The following is a 21,805-nucleotide window of genomic DNA, read 5'->3' as shown; positions in this document are numbered from 1 at the left end:
CTAATTAGTGACCAGCACCCTTTTACTACCACTGTCTCGTGTGATGATGTCTTTTTGTTTTTGTTTTGTGTATGTGCTTCAGATCCATTTCGTGAGGTCCAAGTATAACAGCAAATCCTTTATCTCTATGTCTGAAATTTTCTTAATGTGTTGTAAAACGGCTTACCGAAGGAACGGAGTCATGCCCTAGCTAGCCCTTGACATTCATATAAGTAGTGGAGAACAGTTTCCTTCACCCCTCGCTTGACAGCTTCTGCAGTTAGGATTGGAGGGTAGATTGAGTCTAGCTGCATGATCCCCTACTTTCCAATGGCCTTTAAGGGTTGCAGTGATGCGTGAGATGTTTGGCCGAAAGCATACTAACAGGTAATTCGTCCGCTGGATGTTGTACCACCGCCATATTTTTCTTGTTGTAGTGCAAGTAGTTAAGTGCTTCCACCTTCTTTCGGCTAAAGCATGATAGTGTGAAGCAATGAATGCTTTTATTGTATTGAGAGGGATGGCGACTACTACTGCCTCTGCTATTTCTAGTGTCGAGCCTTTTCTTGCTAGCTCATCCGCTATCTCATTACCCCGTATGTTCCTGTGACCGAGAATCCATATCAGAGTAATTTCAAGCCAATGACTAGGCAGTTCCAGCTCCTCTCTACAGTGTAGTTTGGATTAAATGGAGTTGGAGTCTAAAGCACTTATACCTGCTTGACTGTTTGAGAAGATAGCTACTCTTGCACCAACTTCCTTGTAGAGTTTTAGTGATTTACATGCTTCTTTGATCGCTAATAGTTCTTCGCGCACACAGTCAGGAAGACGAATTGACTGAGATAGGCTGAGTAGCTCCGAATGGAAGCCAGCTCCCACACAGCAGTCCATCTCAGAACCGTCGGTATAGATTTCGACATCGTATCTTCCAATTATCTTCCCTTTGCTCCATTCGGCTCTCGATGGAAATAGGTATCAGATGGATACTGGTTTTGTTTGGATACCTGTTCGAAATACCCTTAAAGCAATGGCTGGGACATGCAGGTTATGATGGTAATGAATATATGGCACTATATAAAAATTCCATGTAATATATCAGAACCCCGCTAGTGACTTATCAAAGTCTACAGATTAGCAACTGAGAAGGACACAGAATTCATACGGTACTGGGTGGAAAGTTCAGCACTGAATTGAAGTTGTTAAAAAAGCATTCCATAACTTATTTCCAGCGTAGTTACCAAAATTTGTGTGTACTTTTCAAAACTTTTAGAAGATTCCTGGTTTTTGCTGAACTGAGACAATTCATTAAAAAAATCGTCTGTCTAAAATGGTAAATCTACGCCTGGTTAGAGCAGGATAATGACACAGAAGGTGTGACATAGTGTCTTCTTCATCTTGACAGCTTCTGTAGAAGTCATGTGCTTGTATACCTGTCTTCAGGGCGTGTCTGTCTACTAGGCAGTGCCCCATATAACTGAAATCAGTGTACTAAGACTGTGCTTATTTTGGCTTAGCAGAGATTCTGTGCGTTTAGCATTGAGAGTCGGCCACAATTGTCGGGCGATTCTACAGGTGGTTTCATTGCATCAATTTTCACTCGCTGCTCTTACAATTTCCTCAAAGATAGGTAGCTTACATCTTAGGAAGGGATTGCCTATGTCATTGTCCGTGTACTCATCAGTCAACTCGGTGCGAAGTCTCGCTAGTTTATTGGCTCTGCAGTTGTCTTCAATGTCAATGTTATCTTCAGGTGAAATGAGTCGTCCATATCTCGTTAAGAGATGTGCAACATTTCAAGACTACCTTGGAGGTTGTCGACTGCTTTGTGAGGAATTGTATCGCCGTCTGGCTATCAGTGCAAATGCTGATATCACTTCCAGGTATCGCCCCACACTGTACCAGTATCACGGCTTTCATTTTTGCCATCAGTTCAACCAGAAAAACACTGGAGTAATCGGAAAACCCAAAAATGAAGGAGATTCCCAGATGTTCGGAATTTACAATACACCTTTGCCCACCCCGCCCTCGAGCTTTGCGCCATCTGTGTATACATGGTTGGACCCGTTCTGCCTTACATCATCCCGTTCGCACTCTTCCTTTGGGGGTAGGAGGGTCGTGAACGTTGTAATGGCAAATGTAGACGGGAGTGCATAGTCCACAGGTCTACGAGGCTCTGAAATGCCTTGCCTAGCTGGGATTTACCGTGACCGGAGCCAGTTTGGAAACTAAGTTTACACTTTTTTCAGTTATTCTTTCATATCTTCATTTCACTTCAATTCTCATTCGAATACCTTACAATTACGCTCTGTGTAACTTTAACTAGTTGACTGGCTGCCAGCCTGTCCACCGGCGCCGAAGTTCGTAAACAAACAAATTAACGACGCTCAGTCAGCGATGTTTACTATCAAGTTTTAGTCCTTTTTTAGTACCTACTCCCATTTCACTACATAACTATGCAGCACTCACACATGCACATTTACATATATTTCCGCATTAGACATAATTGAGTTTGCTCATTCAAACACTTACACACATTCTACATTCCAAAATGTCCACATCAGTACTTTTGTCTGTCATTGAATGAATATTTGGTTGAATTCCTCACTCAACATTCGAACAGAAGGATATGCAATTTGTGTTGCTGGTATGTTGCGAATATGTCGACATGTTGTTTGCCTGACTGCTGTTGTTAGGTCGCATGTTGCATGTCGTACAAACATTTTGTATATTTTACACAAATTTGTTAAATGTGTGTGTAGGTGTACAAGTATAAGACCTGTGTGTGGGTGTTTTTTGAGGGATACCGGACATGAAAACCAGCTGATAAACAAAGGCGCCGGCGTCTAATGAACACATCAAAATGCCTGCGCATGAAAGGGTGGTGATTAGGTGGACAATGTGGGCATATGTACCCTGCAGCCAAACCGACTAAATAGTGTTGGATTAACTCACTCTCAGTTTACTTTGCAGCCTGAGTAGTTCGTCTTTCATCGTTTTTCACCGTTAGCAAGTGGTATGTTTAATATGTCTGTGCCCAACGAAATGCTGGTTTGCAGGCTGTGCAATAGCAATATACCAGTTAACGAACTAGTAAGGCTCTGTATCAGTTAATACCCGTTAATGAACTAGTCCATAATAGACAAAAAATAACTAGTCCCATATCTGACGAAAGTCACCACTTTAGAGTGAGTTGATTAAGTGAATAAAAATTCAAAAATGAACATTTCAGAAATGATGTATTATAAATTTATGCACGAGAAGAGCCGTTTTGATAAGAAACTCGAATTGGCGCGCGTGCTCATTTTACGCACATTCCACAAACGTAGATACAAATATTGAAGTGCAATGCGTGGATACTGTGATAAGTTAAATTAAAACGACTTAAAATAAACCAAAGATAATATTGAAAATTGAACGTTGTCAAAAATGCTCATAAATAAATAAATGCATGAAAGTGAGGTTTGCATTTCCTCTCGGTCTTTTATGACCGCTACTCATCACAGAACCTCAACCAAATCCAGTTCTCTTAATAAACCGAAGAGGCAGCTGGTTTGAGCTGAGCGCATGTGCCTTTCTTTTGGCCGAGTCCGGCAGATATATCTAATCCTTCTTCTCGCTATAGCATCACATTCCAGAAGAAGATATGTTGGCGCTTCCGGTGAATTATCGCACAGACAACTGGAGTCACTGGATCATATCCCAAGCCAATGCAGATGGTTGTGCAGTCTGCAGGCACCTGTGGGAATGTGCGTGCGTATTTTCAGTTCGTCCTTAGGAAGGGTTATCAGTTGATTGAACCTTCTTTGATTGACTCCCCAGTAGGACTTTGCCAAGCGTAGCCCCATAATTTGATGCCAGCTTACGTGTCTTACCCTTATTTCTTCGCTTCTAAGCTACTCCTTGTTGGTGTGTAGTTACATGAGAAGGAAGGGCTCGCTTCCTATTAATAACCAAACCGCAGCCTCTCCAGCCAATGCATCCGCTGCATGCACATAGTGTGCTTTCTCGAGGTTTAAAGTAACTAGCACACAATACTACTTTTTATTTTTAAATTTGTTATTCGACTAAATAATCGACTGACAAAAAAGTCAGTACCGATGCAAATTTTGTATGCACTCAAAAACCTAGGCACTGAATGCAATACAAAAATTAGGCAGATGGAGATTATATTATATTGATGAAGTAAAATGCATATCTGGAGTTCGCTAGGGCGATTCACTTAGTCCAGTCTTTTTAATGTTTTAATGAAGCTGATAATAAATGAGGTCAGGCAATTTGAAGGTTGCCGCATCCAACTCTCAAGCATCTCCTTAATATGCTATGCGGACTATGTTGTTTTAATAGCGAATTCAGAGAGTGACCTTCTACGCCTATTACAGAAATTTGTAGTAATTGCAAAAATATTTAATATGGACGTATCAATCGAAAAGACGAAGAGCTTAGGAATATCAAAAAATCCAATTAGGTGCTAATTGGAAATAGATCGAACTGTTATTGAACAAGTAATGAAGTTTAAATATGGTGGGGTGGGGACCTCCAGTGACCACGGTGACACAAGGAAGTGCGAGGGAGGTGTGTTCAAGGGGGCAATGTATCAGGATACCTTAGATACATAATATGAAGGAATAAGTATTTAAGAATAGAAAGTGAATCTCAAGAATAGAAATCTGATGATGATGAGACCCATTCTGACTTCTGGTGCAGGGGTGCGACCTGAAAATGTAAAAACAAATCAAATGCCACGCACTACAGAAATGCAAATTTTACAATCCATAGGAGAGAAAACTCGTCTACATTGCATAGGAAATGCAGCACAAAGGGAGGAAACGAAAGTTACTGGCATGGGTAAACTTGTAAGGACTGGAAAACGAGCTTGGAAGGCCATATGATAAGCTTAGTCAGTGATCGAATAATAAGGATTGTTAGAGATTTTAAAGGGTTAGGGATAGTCAGAATTTTCAAAAAAGTGTATTTTTGTTTTTGCATTTTCTTAAAGTATAATATCTTAAAAATATTTTGTGAACATTTGTAGTGAATCCGACAAATACTTTTCGAGTTATTCAACAATTAGCAAAAGGTGCTCGGGCGCTCCGGAGCGTTTGCAAAACTTTAAATGCGTTTTTCTCAAAACTATGTTTTTTGAACTGGTGATCACTGTAACTTAAAAACCGCTTGGTAAAACTCAATAAGATTTACACTGCTTTGAAAAACATAAAAAACTCGTGCCTGATTGAAGGATTTTTTTACAAAAATTTCGATTTTTTTAACTATTAATTGTCGGGCTCCACACAAACAGCGATAACTTTTACAATTATTAATTTTTTTTGTTGAAATTTTGCCAAACTCAAGTGAAAAATTTTTGTAAAATAAACTAGTTGACTAGTAAAGAAAAAAATTATTGAAAGTCATAATTTTTTCGGGAGTGGAACTGTGATTTTAATGAATTTTATGTTTATTCGTGTAATGAAATATAATTTATTTTGCGTGAAGCAAAACAGACAAGAGGTCTATAATAAAAGATAAAGTAGGAGGAGAAGAAATTATTCGACTTAATTAAATTTTACTTTTAAAAATTAAATAAAAATTACTTTTAAAAAATAATGCAACATTTTATTTGTTCTGACACCGAATGAGCCATAAGAAAAACATCATTTTTATATTATATAGCAACTTAGAGCCTATAAGAAAAATATAATAGAAAAATATTTTTTTCGCATACACCTCTAACTGACCATTTGCCAACTTGTACACAACTAGTCCCACTACAACTAGTTCGATTTCTGCCACCAAATACCAGTTCATGAACTGGAGCAACTGCTGCGCACTTTCGCTTTTCACTGCAGGGTACATAGAAGCACGAGAACTGTGAGCTTTTGCGTGTATTGTCGTTGTTCTGGGTGGTATGCAGTTGTATAGCGCCTTCCGGCTTTTAACATTAACTTTGATGAACACATGACGAAACAGGCATATGCGAGTGTAACTGAGCATACACCTACACATACATATGTATGTACAAGCAAACCAGCAGCTCGCATCTTCAGCGCCCAAGCGTCACCTCTTGGCGACACTTTGTTCTGCCTTGCAGACATATCAAATTATTTTTATGCCAACACTCACTTTTATGCCACATACTTTCTCTGCTTTACAAATGTCTGTATACTGTCCCAGTAAGTCAATTTATTAATGAAGTTTATTAAGCACTTTGGTGCTTTAATAAATGGCTTGCCATCGTACGACAAACAATAGCGTACGCGCATATTTGAATGGCACAGGTGGACGGACCCCATTAAAAGTGTAATTTTATACACAATTTTATACCGCAATGTACGTATGCATGTTGTATGTATGTAAGCGTATATGTATGTGTGCTTGCATGGGTGCTTGCATGTGTGCTTGCATGTGTGCTAGTATGTGGCGTAACACTTTCCTGGGGATTTGTCTGACATTGGCGCAATTAATGATCAATGGTTGTTGCTTGATTGACCAACGCACCGCAGTCAATAGCATTAATCCGTACAATGTGGCACCTGTCTGACCATAGAAATTTCATATACCACACACATACACATATTCAACGCAAGCACTTGCGTACATACATTTCCGTATTTATGGCTTTGGTTATAATAAATGGATACAGGTCTACAACCAAACATTGTTGCATGAAAATAGCTTCATAAGCACTTAGTTCTATTGCTTGTGGGCTTATAAATAGTAGTTGTGTTGACAAAGTGTCCATTCCTTTATTTCCTTCAAGCACGCAAGCAGACTAATGGGTATACATACATACGCACGAGTATATGTACGCATGTGTGCTGGCTTACTTGCGTTATAAAATTTATCGCTCCAACACAACGAAACTGTCAATAATAAAAATAAACTTTGCCATATATGTACATATTCACCTACTCGTACTACGGCTACGCTCAGTGGCGTAAAAGTAGTAATGGAAATTACTACATATACACCTACATTCCGATTTCGTATGGTTTCATTTTACTCTGTACTATTCATTCATTCGATCCTTTTGTGCTGTTTGTTGCCTTTACTAGCAGTAATTTGTCGCCAACTTGCTAAGGCTTGCTTTGTATCTCCTTGCAAATGGTATAAGTGCACTAGGGCGCGTCGATTTAAAAATCACTCATTGCTTTGTGAAAATCGTATTCTAGGGATCAAAATAAGAAACTTTGCCGGAGGAACCATACCTCTAAAATGAATTCTGATGTCCCCCAATTTGGGTCGAACGAAAAATCCCACTTTGAGCGTGCTCCAATCGAGTCCAAATGTATGACCGACCCCCGCTAACTTTGGACGGCCGATCCACCCATGCCAGTGGCACACCCCCTGGAACTCCACTGGGGGGGTCCCCATACAATCATTTCAAAATATCACCATTTTTGGTCTTTACATGTGAAAAGAAACTAAAAAGTTCGACCCAAATTCGGGGACATCAGAATTCGTTTTAGAGGTATGGTTCCTTCGGCAAAGTTTCTTATTTTGATCCCTAGATAATGATTTTCACAGAGCAATGTGTGATTTTTTTGCCTCCCCACAAATCGACCCAGCCTAAAGTGCACCATACACATATACACACTATATACATACATACACACTATATGGTATATATATATACTCAAACATACTATACACCTACTTGCATCCTTCTACTCCACACTTCAATGCAACACTTCACACAATTGCGTTTTCTGAAGATTTTCCTACGAAAGAGTGAAGTGCTTGCGTTGCGTTTGCACAGATAATAATCTGTGAATATTCACAATGCATCTCTTTCAATTGACAAAAGCTTTTCCTTTGCCCAAATTTTGTTAGCAGTTTTTTGAGAAAAATGTTTTCTATTGTGTAGGCGAACAATTTTTTGAGGGGTTTTATAGGAAGAAAAACTCAATAGGTATAAAATTATTGGGCAACAAAAGCTTTTATATTCGCCGAAAATATATATATCATCGCATGCTGTTTAAAGATTACTGGGAATTGAGCCTTTGAAAATCCAGTTTAAAATTACAAATATTTACTTAGCAACTCTTTACTGGGCCTTACCTATCCTATTACTTAGTGGAGAAGCTGTTTTATTAGTTCTTAAATCAGCTCTTGCAACCATTCAATCATAGTACTTAAAATTTACGGAAGAATTTTCAAAATTGAAAAATAAAAAAGTTCGAGCTGTAAATAAAGAATATTGACAGAGCAAATTCGTTGAATGAGTCCAGAATTGTAAAAGAAAACTAATGAATAATCCACCACTGAAAAAATCTCCTATTTACCGGTAATACCTCCAACAGCCTTTTTCACCTTCTAAAACTCAAATTAGCACTTCGAAGTATTTATTTTCAATCGATACCAGACATAACTAGTATTCACAGCGAGAACTGTATTGGACGAAGAGATCGGTCAAACACTCAGCAAGAGAATTATGCCGCCTTGATCAAAAAGTACCCGGAATATATTCTGAAAATTCAAAATACAAGTTTAGTCCTTCACATCTTTAAAATACTCCCCATCAACTGTAACGCATTTATGCGTTTGATCCAGCTCTCGAAACATTTCTGGAACTCTATTTTCGGTAAAGCCATCAGAGCGCCGTCTTCGATTTTTCCATTACATCCTTTCGGCTGTTGAAACGCGGACCCCGTAGTGTTTTTTTGACTCGGTCAAACAGAAAAAAATCGCAGACAGTCATATCAGTTGGATTCAATGGCTATTGGATGATATTCGTTTCATTCCTGGATAAAAATTTCCCGATAATGATGTCACTGTGCGACGGTGCGTTTACATATTGCAAACTCACGAGTTGTTTTCCCCCAAATCCCTTCTGTTTCGACGAGGTGCTTCACGTAAACGTCTCATAATGCGCAAATAATAGTCCTTTTTAACAGTCTGACCTTCTGACGAAATATCGTTGTGCACAATATCGTTGGGATGCATGAAAGCCGTGAGCAGCGCTTTCTTTTGTGACTAAAACGACGTAGTTCTTTTGGTTAATGCCTCACTCGTCCTTGAGTATATCGAGAAACTGAGTTTGTTAGGGAGGCACAATCGCATTTGGATAATAATAACTGGAAACGAAGTAGTGGACGCATAGGCAAGTAAGACTGTGGCCTTGTTACTAATAGGACCCGAGCGCTTCCTTCCTGTGAAACAATACACCATCAAGTAGAAGCTAAGGCAAAGAGAGTTTAACTGGCATCAAGTAATGAGGCTACTTAAGCGAAATCCTAATGAGGTGAAATAATCAAGGGAGGTTTAGGCAACTCATAACCGTCCCTGAAATGGTGGGCATTTCATAGACCATTGCAGATTACACACCCATCTGCACAGGATTGGCATATAGTCCACTGACTCGTGTTGCTTCTGCGACGAGTCTCTGTCAGCTGCTTCTCTTTGAGTTCAGCGCTATACAGAGAAAAGGCATATGAGCTCAACTCAACCCAGCTCTAGCTTAAGTTTAAGGGAAGTGGTTTTGGGTGAGGTACTGTGCAGAGAACTGCAAGCGGTGGTATTTTTCTGACTTGCGATCCACTCACAAAAAAAGCGGTATCAATATGTACGACCAACGCAAACTAAGCGGTGTTTGCGCTGAGCAGAACCGCAACAGAGCAGTAAATGTTCTATGTATATCGTTTGTACATCCGAGTCTTTCTTTGTTCAGTCTTTGCTTCGTTTATAACTACCGCTTGTGCGATCACTTCGGCTATGCGGTGCTGCATATGACCGCTACCGAATGACAAAAATACTGAAAGCACCGCCTGCACAAATAGATCATAAGACACAAGCAAAAGAGTACCGCTAAAAAATATCTATGCCATCGCGCGTTCACTCAATACATAAATGATTAGCACTCGAAGGAGTCCACTTTCTTATTTATGTTTTTTTATCTTTGTTTTCGTCGGCAGTGCATTAACAAAGGGCACGAATCACTCTACTTGCAGATATGTATGTATATTAATGTGTGCATGTAATTATATGTTTATTTTTAAAAGATTTATAATGACGGAGAATTAAAATTTTATTGCTGAGAAAATTTCTTTATATCTTTATACATAAGTATCTTTAGAAGTAAGTTAAAAGAAAAATTATTATTTGTGTTTGTACGATAAGTAATTTGTAAGAGAATGAATTTGGTTTTCAATTTTTATTTTAAAGTTCATTTTATTTTCTGTCATAATTAATAGTAATATGCAATAATATAATATCACTGCTTCAATAAAGAAAAAACTTTTCATTTCAAAATACTGCTACATATGTATAAAAATCCTTTTTTTCGTGCGCTGCTATGAATTATACTGCAGACAATCTCACTATTTGCAAGGGATGACGACGCGGTGTTTGCGGTGTTTTCCTCATTTGACAGATTTCACACATCACACCGCTTAGCCGAAGTTGAATATACGATTGCTTTCAAATCTAACACCCGAGTATACGAGATATTCATACACTCAACAATCGCGGTAATAGCGGTATTGATCAGCACACACACCGTCATGGAAAGGAATGCTTCAGCTCAAATCACTTGCCGTTTGAGTATGAGTAGTGAGTTGAAACAGAGTATTGAAGCGGTGTGTAAGCAGTAGCATTACACCGCTGCAGTTCTCTGGTACTCGAAGTGCAAACCTCAAATAAAAACTAGCAATCTAAAAAAAAATGTTTTGACGACATCATTTAAAAGTCCACTATGAGCACAACTTTTACAGGTAGAATCCGGCAAGCAGTCGATTCGTGAATCTCAAATTTTTGTTGTTGTAATTATCGATGATGAAGGTTGTTCAGCAACAATTTCAGTTTCATGAAATTTTTTCACCAAACTTTGAATTGTCGACTCCTTCGGTCGACTATTTTGGCCAAAAAAATTACGAATTTTGCCATATGTGGGTTTTAAAAATCGGCAATTTTCATAATAAATTTTGATAATTTTAACGCGTTGTTCTATCGTGCAGAATGGGATATCTGTCTTTTTTTTCTTTTTGTCGGGAAAACTAGCAAGTACAGCACTCAGACACAATGAAGTCCATTGTACTGCACTCGGATTCCCTTTTAAATTTCCCTTTTCCCGTTCTCTTTTTAATTCTCTTTAAATCTACCCGACCTCTGAAGAAATCTGAGTAGATCTTGTGGTGGCAAGGAGCCAAGGAGGTCACTTCGTAACGCATCAGTGCCAAAGACCTCAAGCCTGATTCGAGCGAAGGCGGGGCAGACGCACAGAAAGTCGTCCGCCGTCTCATCCTCCTCTCCCCAAGCTGGGCAGAGTAAACTGTCTGAGATGCCTACCTTTTCCATGTGCTTCAACCACAGAAAGTGGCCCATCATCAGTCTCACCAGCTGTCGGCAGTCCCTTCTGTTTAATGACAGGAGGATTTGCGACGGTCGGACATGATAGGTAACATCAGTTTAGTTCATCTGCAGCCTCTCTCAGCCTGCCACTTGTGGGTTGAAGTAACTCATTTGCTAACCGTGGCTTTGATGGCTGAAAAAGGGAGTGCAAGTACGGGCTCCGAGCCAAAGAAGTTGGCCTCATGCCTATCCTACCTAAAGAGTCAGAGGTCTCGTTACCCACGATACCCACGTGTTCCGGGAAACCTGTTAGCTTCAGGCTATTATGTGTACCGACATAGTTCAGCCTGAATTTACAGGACTCGACTACCCCTGATATGGTTGGGGCGCTCTCTAAGGCCATGAGGGCAGCTTGGTTGTCGCTACAGACACATATAGATCTGCCTCTCCATCGTTTTTCCACAACAAAGTTCATCGCTTCTTGAACAGCATACACCTCCACTTCAAACACAGATGCATGCATTCCAAGAGCAAAGTGCAGTTTTGTCCCGCTGGATTCCACGTAGACCGCAGACCCGGAGCCGTGCTCGGTCCTAGAGCCATCCGTGAAAATGCGAAAACAGTCACTTTTGGATGACTCTCTATATTACGTTTAGCGTTGTATGCAAATTAATTAAATCATGTGTGAAAAGTATGTCTTTGCCTTCAGATTCTTATTTTAATTGCTTAAACGTATCGATTTCCAACTTAATGACGTAAAATAAAATCAATTAAACCAAACTGATAAAAGCCCATTAACGCTAGCATAACCAAATCATTTCTATGGCTGTCGTTAAGTGACCACTTATAGCCACACAAACATACATATGGACATATGAACATACATTTAAAACAACAGGAAGTGGGGCATGCAAGGGAATATGGATGCGTATGCATATAAAAGGCTGAAAATCTATTTTAACCACACCCACACATAATTTGTATGTATGCTATCGATACATAACGGTAGCAAATGTACAGATTTACTTAAATATATATACATACCCATAAACAACTTTTAGTTAAGTGCCCCATCCTTTGTGCAACTAATAATCAACATTTTTTTTCTCTCTCTCTTTCTTTCTCTCCTTCTACTTTTCTCATTCTTTTTGTAGCTTTCAACAATCAAGCAGTCAATCAAAAGCGTAGAATACAATAATAACAAAGTAAATTGAATTGCAGTGTCCATCCAACTTCCGCTCAACTAGAATCACCATTACTTGAGTATTCACTTGCAACACACCAAAGGATACTTCAAAATGTTGACAAACAGCAGGCGAAGCAACCAACTATCGAACCAGAAACATAAAATGCAACAACACCCTTCAACATCTTGCTATTATACACGCAATCCGTTACTAATAGCGGTCACATTTGGGTTGCTGCATTTGTTTGCACCGGCCAGTGCTTCCGTGCATCCGGTGCTGACATACACAAATGCCTCCACACAGCTGGGCCAATTGGTCACCTCCAGCACTTTAGTCTGGGAGACGTACGACCCCAAGGATCCGAAGCAACTGAAATTTGCAGTCGAAGGCGGTAAATACATTACCAACGACGAACACTATCCGATCTATGTGTGTCGTGTGGCCATCGAGGGCATCACCACAAGCGGCCATACGGAGAAGATACTACAATCGCATGTTTGCGTGGCGGCACACTATAAACATGGCAAATACGAGCAGTTCGATGTGTTGGTGAATAAGGGACACCTTGGCAAGATTATGTGGAAGCATTGGCGCAAATTCAATGCTGGCATCCCTATTGGTGCCATACGCATTGGTGAGGATGACTACATTGGACGACACAAGGCACCGCCAATGGGTGAGAGCGGCACTGAGCATCGTGGTGCCGATTACAACTTGGGTCGTTTGGATCCTTTGGGTTTGGGCAAAATTAAGGTGATTGAGAATGGTACCGACAGAGAGTTTGATGAGGGTGAAGTGTTGGTGGAGACCGAACCGTTCCGTTATGAGCTGAGAGACATTAAGTTGGACAGTATACGTTTGGATATGCGCGAAAACATTACTGATTTGGGTAAGTGCAATGGAGGGGGAGCGTACTCAAGTGAGTTGCTGAAGTAATTTCGCTGTGTGGCAAGGAGATGTTGTTTAATTCTTAAAAAAATGCCATCTCTCGTTTTAATTCAATGAAAGGGAAGTCATAAAGAGCTTAGGGCTAATTTTGCTTAGTATGTCGTTTGTTATTTTATTATGTTTTCAGGTTAGTTGTGCTCTTAATGCTAGTCGTGTGGGCAAAATAATAGTTTGTGAAGGGAATAAGTAGTTCTTCTAAATAATGTAGGAGGCGGGTATGGACCGATTCATATTTAAGGGGGGAGCCTGGTTTATGAGGTCTAAAAATTGCATCTCTTTACGATTTTTTTTTAAGGAAAAAATTAATTTAGCTTTTTTCTATCTTTTAATGAACATTTAAAACGTATAAAAAATTTTTAAACTTTTAAATTTTTTTACTAGTTAAAATAAGTTGAAAAAAATGTTTAACATAGAAATTAGTAGAGCGCTGCAACGCTGGAGTTTCCAACTGGCGTACAAGATACAGCTCGTAATTATTATCTAAAGCAAAAAATTCACATGGATTTCTAATTATCACGATTTTTTATTCTAGATGAACTAAGAAAACTGAGAGGAATTCCTAAATTTCAACTTTTTGGAGGTTTTAAAGAAAAAAATGCCTTTCTACGAGTATAAAAAAAAATTCACTTCAACTTGGTATAAATATCTTGAAAAATTTTTTTTTATCTATTTTGTTAGTTCAAATAGAAGAGAATTTAATACTGAAGGGAACAAGCTGTGTTTCATTTCAAAAGGTTCATTAGTTTTTTTCATTCATGTACGCCAATTCAAAGAAATCATAAAAATGAAAAGTCGAGAAAAGAAGATAAAGTTTGTACTATAGCTGTCCGGTCACAGCGTAACTACCTAACGCTCGCCTACCTTTGGCTTTGTATCTACGGAAATATTGAGAATTAGTCTCTGTAACTTTGTGTGAATATTCTGAAATATATTAGGAATCGCTTAAAACGAAAAAAAAAATTGATTTTTTTGACCTTATAAACCAGGCTCCACCCTTAAAAAGATTTGAGATTAATACGCACCAAACAGTTACACGTTGAGGATAGAGAAGCTTTTCAACAATAACTCTTTGATTTTCTGAGTCCCAGATCCGACAATTTTGCTTGTTGACGAAGCCACCGAGGTGCCCATTTCCGCCCATTACTCAAGACGATTCTTCGATGGAATTCCGGATAATTTTCATGCATTTCAACGATCCAATCAACAAAGACACGACGTTGTTGATGATCGGCCGGCTTGTGTTCTTGTGTTAACTGGACTTTATAAGCCTTAAGATCCAAATTTTTATGCAAAATACGGTGTGATGATATTTGTGGAATGCCTAATTCCAAAGAACGACGAGGAATGGACAAACCTGGGTTTTCTTCAACACTTTCGGCTACAACAGCAATATTTTCGGCTGTTCTTGAGCGACGCGCACGGGTTTTATTCTTCACATCACTAACTTGTCGCAACAGCTCGAATTTTTGTACCGATTTCTGTATTGCCGTCCGACAAGGTGCTTCACGATTACCCAAAAATGTTCGAGTTTTACGAACAGTCTCTGCCAAATTTTCACCATTTCAATGCGTTGTTGAAGCATTTATCGTTCCATTTTTAATAATGGCGTAATCTACTTGTCAAATATCAAAAAATAGCGCCTTCAAAAGTGACATCTACCGAAATAGCGGGCTATTCAAAATAATACTTGTTAAAAAAAATACCTGTTGGAAAAACCTTTAATTCAGTTGAACTTTTATGCCACAAGGCACAATAAATTCATCAAAATGTGTTTAGGAAAGAATCCCGCTTCCCTCGGGACCTCTACTCTCCCTAGGATATTTAAATGGTGATCAATTTGAGGCATCGGATTTTAAATTAAATAAAAAAATGAGAATTCAAATTGATTGAGAAAACTTTATTATTTTATGTAGAACCATTCATGATATTTATTATTTAAAGTGATATCCTTTTCAAATGTTGTTCTCAACCGCGCCGTAATCCAGCCATCCGTAAACTCCAATTTTGAATGACTCGCTGGAGGACTTCGGTCGGTATCTCGTGAATAACTTTAGTAATGTTGGCTTCCAATGCCTCAGTCGAGCTGCTTTATCCACAAAATCATTAAGACTTTACTTACCCTCACAAATAAAAGTCCAAAGCCGTGATATATGATGGTCTTGGTGACCAATCCACTGGTCCGAGACGAGAGATCGACTGCTCACCGAAACGACGAGTAAATTCATTGTTTCACGGGCTGTATGGCAAATAGCGTCATTTTGTTGAAACCAAATGTTGGGGAGATCACGGGCTTCAATTTCCGGCATCAAAAAGTTGTTTATCGTGGCGTGATACCGTTCGCCATTCACTTCATTCGTCTTTGAAGAAATATGGACCGAGGATTCTTCCAGCCCATAGGCCGCACCAAACGGTTGCTTTCAATGGATGTAGTGGCTGTTCTTAAATGTCGTCGGGTTGTTCTTCTGCCCAAATACGATAACTTTGCTTATTGACGTAGCCATTGAGCCAACAATGGGCCTCTTCGCTGATTACCATAAGTTGGCCTGAACATTTTTCACAGAGCGTTGATTTTCGTATCATAATTGAACGATTATTAAATGGTAATTGACACTAGTCACCCGTGATCTATCACAAAAACCCTATTGAAGAAAGTACCTCCAATGCGATCGCCCTTCACAATCAAAAACTTCAATCCTTTCTAACCTGGCCACATGGCAGAGGTGTGCAGATCTTTCTCTCGCCCAGTAAACTACCTGAAATTGAGGAATACGTTGGCATTCTTTACCAGATATTCATGAGAATGCCCTTTTCGGACTACGAATCCCATATAATTGGACTATATATAGGAATTTAATAAATAGATTTTGATGCAAGGTCGCAAAGCAGGGGTTTTTCGCCAGTAGACTGCTCAAGAGCCCATACACGTAGTCGAAGAAACATGAGTTCAAACTTTAAGGAGCTGTTGCAGTGATGTTTGCCGGATCTTTACGAGAATGACGACAAATTTGATTAAACTCTGAAGTATCGGAGTCACCATAGACGAAGGTTTGGTGCGTGACTATCAATCGGAAGGGACGGGTTTGAAAGCCCGGACATGAAACGTAAAATGACGGCAAAGCTTTTTCCAATAGAGGTCGGCTCTCGGCAGGCAATGGTAAACCTCCAAAAAATCTTCTGTAATTCGTAGGCTGTTTGAAACTGTAGGTCTCGGCATTTGTAGAACAGGAACAAGATGCACACACAAAAATACAATATAGATCGTCCGAGGGGATTTCGGACTAACTCAAAAGAACAAAAGTAGAATTTCACTATCTCTTCCAAAGTCTTAAATGGGTTCAGTAAAATACAGGAATTTTTGAAGCTCTTCCTTCTTGTTTGTTGTCGTTTTGATTGGGGAAGGATTTTTACGTGGCGGATCCCAAAGCCAGCGCACAACCAGATACCCTGGGATGTTTCGCCTTCTCACATTAGCTCGCCGTCAAAGGGAGGCTCGGGAGCTACCCAAAGCATACTTGGGCGAAGCTAGGAAGTTGTGAGCTGCTTGGACCGTATGCAGAATAATCGTCTTGGCCCCTCCCAAGTGAATGACAATCAGGGACTTTCCCCAATTGCTTGGACTTCTACACACAGAACCATGTTCTTCCTGAGATCATATAAATCCATTCTGCCAAAATGGAAATTTATTTCTCCATCCTGGCTCAACTCAATTTCTTGTTTAGATTTAACTTGAAGGAACTGATGGCGCAGATATTGACACGTCTGATGTTAAAAAAATAGACGTTTTAACTTCTTGGTTAGCCTAGTATCATATTATACAGAGCATTTGAAGAACCCAGGTGCAAAAATAACTGAAAATCAATAGATGCATTTAAATATAGGTCTAGTGTTGTTGTACTAATTTTTAAACTTCAGCGTGGCCGAATGGTCCTACTCTATCCAGACGTAGACTCATAATTTTAGGTAGGCAACCCTTTAATGAGTTGGAAGATCTTAGTTCTGTAGAAATCGAAGATCTTCTAAAATTGTTGGAAAGTAAAGTAGGTTTTAGGAAAGATACGGTCAAGTTCCCCACGCGGTATCACTATGCGCTATGAGCCTGAGTGTGTCCCAGAGTGAACAACCGGTTCAACCAAATCTAACTATTACCAAAATGGGTTGGAAGTCCAAATGAGAAACTACAAAGTTGTTCTGAGTCTCAAACCGAATAAAATGCGAGAGGTAGCCATAATTAGAAAGCGTAATGAGTCTTCAACTAAAACATTTTGTTTTCTATAGAGAAGATTTGCCATTCTGCCGCGCCGCTGAGATCCTTAAGTTCGAGTTGACCGGTTGAGAGATTACAGAAGGTTGTGTATATCGGTGTACCCTTCTAGGCTTCCAGTTACTGTGGCAGTATCAGCTGTTCAGTTGACGTAATTGCAAAGTCTCGTTTACATATTTTTCTATAAATCACTTTTTTTAGCTATACTCCTTTCCGTTATTACCCACTGACACTATAGCCTTAGTTTACCTGCAAAATCTTATCTAGAATTTCGTCTTGTATTCTTACATTCCTGGGTAAAGACCTATGCATGGTGAGTTATTCGGCATTGTGCTCACAATTACTACTTTGAGGGTTAACGGGTTTGGGATATACAGGGTTTGATTGGAAAGTAATGAGCATTCCCGCGCGGAGCGTCTGCCAAGCGATCAACCGAATCGGCTGGTGGGGGAAAATGATTGTTGGACCTTCCCCTTTCACTAGAAACCGGTCCCAGTTCGCTGGCAACAGCGGTGCAGTCAACATCGCTCCGCGCGTGAAAGCTGTTTTAAAAGTGTGTTAGGATTTTGTAGTGGCGAAAATGCAGCGATCGTTGGAGCAATGTTACTCGAACAAATTTAACGTAAAGCTAAACAAAACGAGTACCGAAACCATTGGGCTACTCAAGGTGGCTTACGGGGACCAATCTCTGTCCAGTGCCCAGGTAAAACGGTGGCACAAGTCGTACAAGGAAGGCCGGGAGGACGTCGAAGACGAACAGCGATCTGGAAGGCCTTCGACGACGCAAACAGGCGAAGATGTGAAACGGGTTCGTGAATTTGTACCTCCAGGAAGCATTGTAAACGCGGAATTTGACAAAGAAGTCCTTCTTCGGTTGAAAAACCGCGTCGCCCCGGGTTCGGCCCGACCTTGTGCACTGGAAGGACCGCTACCAGCGGTGTATTGACGCTCAAGGGTCCTATTTTTAAGAATATTAGTTGTATAAGCCAAAAGGTTTAATAAAACTGCTTAAAAATAAGGCTAATTACTTTGCAATCAAACCCTGTATGTAGTAAGACTTAAAGTTTTTTTTAGGATTGTTTAGTTAAGGGAAGTGCAGGCAAAGCTTGAAGGGCAACAGTTTCTCACAGATTTCTCAAATTGATGATATCTCATTTCCCTTCTCTCTCTCTCTCTCTCTCTCTCTCTGAATTCTAGCATCCAGCGTGTTGGCTAATCGTGGTGATATGTACATCCTAGTAGAGTCAGTGATGACTTATGAATTCGATCATGTGCAGTACTGGGGCTCACACGAGGGCGTGGCGCGTGGATTACCCACAAAAGTCTACGAGAAAGATGCTGTTGTACCAGCCGAAATCAAATGGGGACTGAAATATGTAGAGAAACGCTCCGAAACGAAGTCCGTGCATACAAAACTCTGGCCTGGTACAGCTCTGAATGTGACACTCAAGGGCAACTATGTGACGCTGGAAGCGCCCTACACCGCCAAACTGTATGCCTTCTATTATGGCATTGACGACAGCGTGTCACGAAAGATCACAGCGGAGGTTAGTTGACGCAAGCGGGAAAGGGTTGAGTTGAATATTGAAGCATGCATTTTTGCATTACAAAATGATGTCAAAATCTTCAACTCAAACCGAGACCACTTCACTAAATGCAATTTGAAATATTTGAAAATAAATACCACTCCTTTTATGCTTTTAGGTGCGCAAGAGCTACTTGAAGGATGTCAAACTCCATTTCAGTCCTGTCTATTGGATTGAGAATGGCACCATTGTACCCACCACAACCACAACTTCGACCACATCCACTTCCACCACCACAAATCCAACCACCACTAGCCACGAACCGGTGCCTATGCACGAGCCGCCAGTGGTGCAATTGAAGGACGTTGGCGTAACGCATTCGGGTCCCGATTCTTTGGAGAAATCGTTGCACGACTCACCAAGCAGCAATGAAATTCCCAGTGATGTACCCGAGAATTTAGCTGCCGAACAACAGAAGCCATCATTGGCTGGCATAGCGGCAACAGGTAGTGGGCAACAAATACAACAACAAAAGTACACGCTGATGACAACGCTGAGTGCGGTGACGCTATGGGGGCTAATGACGATGCGACGCATTTAGATTGGCATGACTACACCTCCAACGAGTGTTTGTCGGTAGGAGGCAAAGTAGGCGAGAGAGTTGAGCAGCTGAGTGGTTGGATTGAGCAGCTTTCTGCGTGTGGTGTTGTAGGCTTAAGCGATTTAAATGAAATTTTGCATATGATTTGCAAGCGTGATGCGCCTGCAGTTGGCTAGAGCGTGTCCATTTTTTTTTTTTTCAATAATTTTTTTAAGCTTCGTAAAGGAGTATTGTAATTAAAAAAAACCCCTTTCTTCGAGTTTGTTTTTGTTTGTTAGCTATTTGTATTTTTTGAGCGACAAAAAAATTGAAATCAAAAAAAAAAAAAAAAGTATGGGCAAAGAAAAAACAATAAGCATAAAGCAAAGAGGAATACAATAAATAATGGAATTTTCTAAAAATTATAATGAATGATGATAATCAATAAGTAAAGAAAATGTGAAAAATCCCAACTTGTCTAAACGAGGGGTTAAACAAAATGTAACAAAAATTGTAATGGGCATAAATTGAATTAAGCGTAGAGTTTAGCGTTAGTGTTTAGTTGTTGTTGTACCTGTTTTAACCGTCTGCAAATTGTATAGCGCAAGTGAAGCAAAATGTGTACTCGTATTTCTAGATATGCAGGTGAAGAGTAAGTGAAAAGCAAAAGCAAAAGCAAAGTAAAGTTAAGCAAAAGCAAAAGCAAAAGCAAAGCAAGCCAACAGAATATGAAATGCAAATAAAACTGAAATAAAGAAACAATAGTTAAAAAAATACATAAAAAAAAAAATAAGAACAAATGCAAAGATGCTAATAACAGCAATTTTTGAATTTTGAAAATGCTTTTGAAGACGGTTTGGATAGGCTAAATACATATACACAAGTATATATAATGTATACATATGTATGTATGTATGCAAAACAAAGCAGTTGAGGGCAAACGAGAATTGGCTGCTGAAGCAAGTGAATAGTGTTTGTATTTATTTACGAAATTAGCGCTAAGTTACATTATTGTATATTATATTTAGTAGTAATAAATGAAGTAAATACAAAAACCAACTAAATAAAACTAAAAAATACGTATAATTACCACTTTGAGTTAAGCGAGAACGAAAAAAAACAAAAATTAACAAACATTTGTTCGAAAGATTTGCTTTATAAGAAGAATTTTCTAATTACAAACTGAGTTGCAACATTCCTGCATTTTCTAAAAGTATGCTATTTTTCAGTTTTTATCGTTGCCAATAAAATTTCTGTGAAAAAAATGCAAAATAGGTTTAATTTGCAAGTGGTTATAGATTATTTTTATTTGTTTTAATTGTTTTTCATTTCGCTGCTAAGAGAAAAATCCACTACAACATGTCAAACAGTCATCTAGTACTTGGTTTTTATAGAAAGTGTAAATCTGCTTTCACTCCCTTCCAAAGCTGAGGCGCGTTTCACACTCAAGTGAAGTGAAGTTTTTACGCCGCGTAATGCTTTTCTTTTCTGGTGACTTCCTTCAGTAGGTAGTAAAAACAAAACAAAACGGCGCGTTAATAAATTCGACAGTTAGATTGCTTGCAGTGTAATCTAGATTTGTAAACGTCAAAGAATTGCCACTGCAGCAGCGAGTTTTGTGCTGTTCGAATGCATTCACTTGAAATATTGTACTTTTTTTTCTTTTTTGAGAATATGAAGTTCTGAACTTGTGTTGATTTGATACATTCCACACGATACTTTAATTTTTAATTTTTTTCGTTTCTCTTGATTGCTGCTTTGACAGGTAAAGGGCCTCTGCAAGGCTCCTCCAACGTAAGCGGTTAGATGCTGTCGTCTTAGCATTATCCCAGTTGTGTTTATGGAGGTTAAGTCATTTAGGATGAATCTTTTCCAGCTGTTCTTTGGCCAGCCGCGGCTTCTGCTTCCCGAGGATTCCAATCTATGGCCATTTTTGTGATTCCACACTGTATTATGATATTCCTTATTATATTTTTTTAATTCGCAAAAACTTCCTATTCAAGGTGTATTTGCGCTGAGCTTAGTGATGCGGGATTTAAAA

The 21,805-nt window shown here is 39.4% G+C and overlaps 1 protein-coding gene across 1 annotated transcript; it reads left to right on the top strand.

The window, feature by feature from the left end:
• The first annotated feature begins 12,422 nt into the window (after positions 1-12,422).
• On the top strand, positions 12,423-21,396 carry LOC129243665 (protein unzipped). Its single transcript, XM_054880856.1, has 3 exons — positions 12,423-13,338; positions 18,856-19,205; positions 19,363-21,396. The coding sequence occupies exons 1-3, from the start codon at positions 12,561-12,563 to the stop codon at positions 19,783-19,785; spliced, it is 1,551 nt and encodes a 516-aa protein (XP_054736831.1). The 5' UTR covers positions 12,423-12,560; the 3' UTR covers positions 19,786-21,396.
• The last annotated feature ends 409 nt before the right edge of the window (positions 21,397-21,805 follow it).

The sequence above is a fragment of the Anastrepha obliqua genome, chromosome 4 (genome assembly GCF_027943255.1).
Source record: "Anastrepha obliqua isolate idAnaObli1 chromosome 4, idAnaObli1_1.0, whole genome shotgun sequence".
Classification (NCBI taxonomy): Eukaryota; Metazoa; Arthropoda; class Insecta; order Diptera; family Tephritidae; genus Anastrepha; species Anastrepha obliqua.
Note: the sequence above shows the minus strand (reverse complement) of the source record. Positions and strands in the feature narration are given on the sequence as shown.

Coding starts and splice junctions, on each gene's coding strand:
- LOC129243665 (XM_054880856.1), top strand. CDS start 12,561: ATGTTGACAAACAGCAGGCGAAGCAACCAACTATCGAACCAGAAACAT. Junction 13,339..18,855: donor CGAAAACATTACTGATTTGG/GTAAGTGCAATG, acceptor TCTGAATTCTAG/CATCCAGCGTGTTGGCTAAT. Junction 19,206..19,362: donor CACGAAAGATCACAGCGGAG/GTTAGTTGACGC, acceptor TTATGCTTTTAG/GTGCGCAAGAGCTACTTGAA.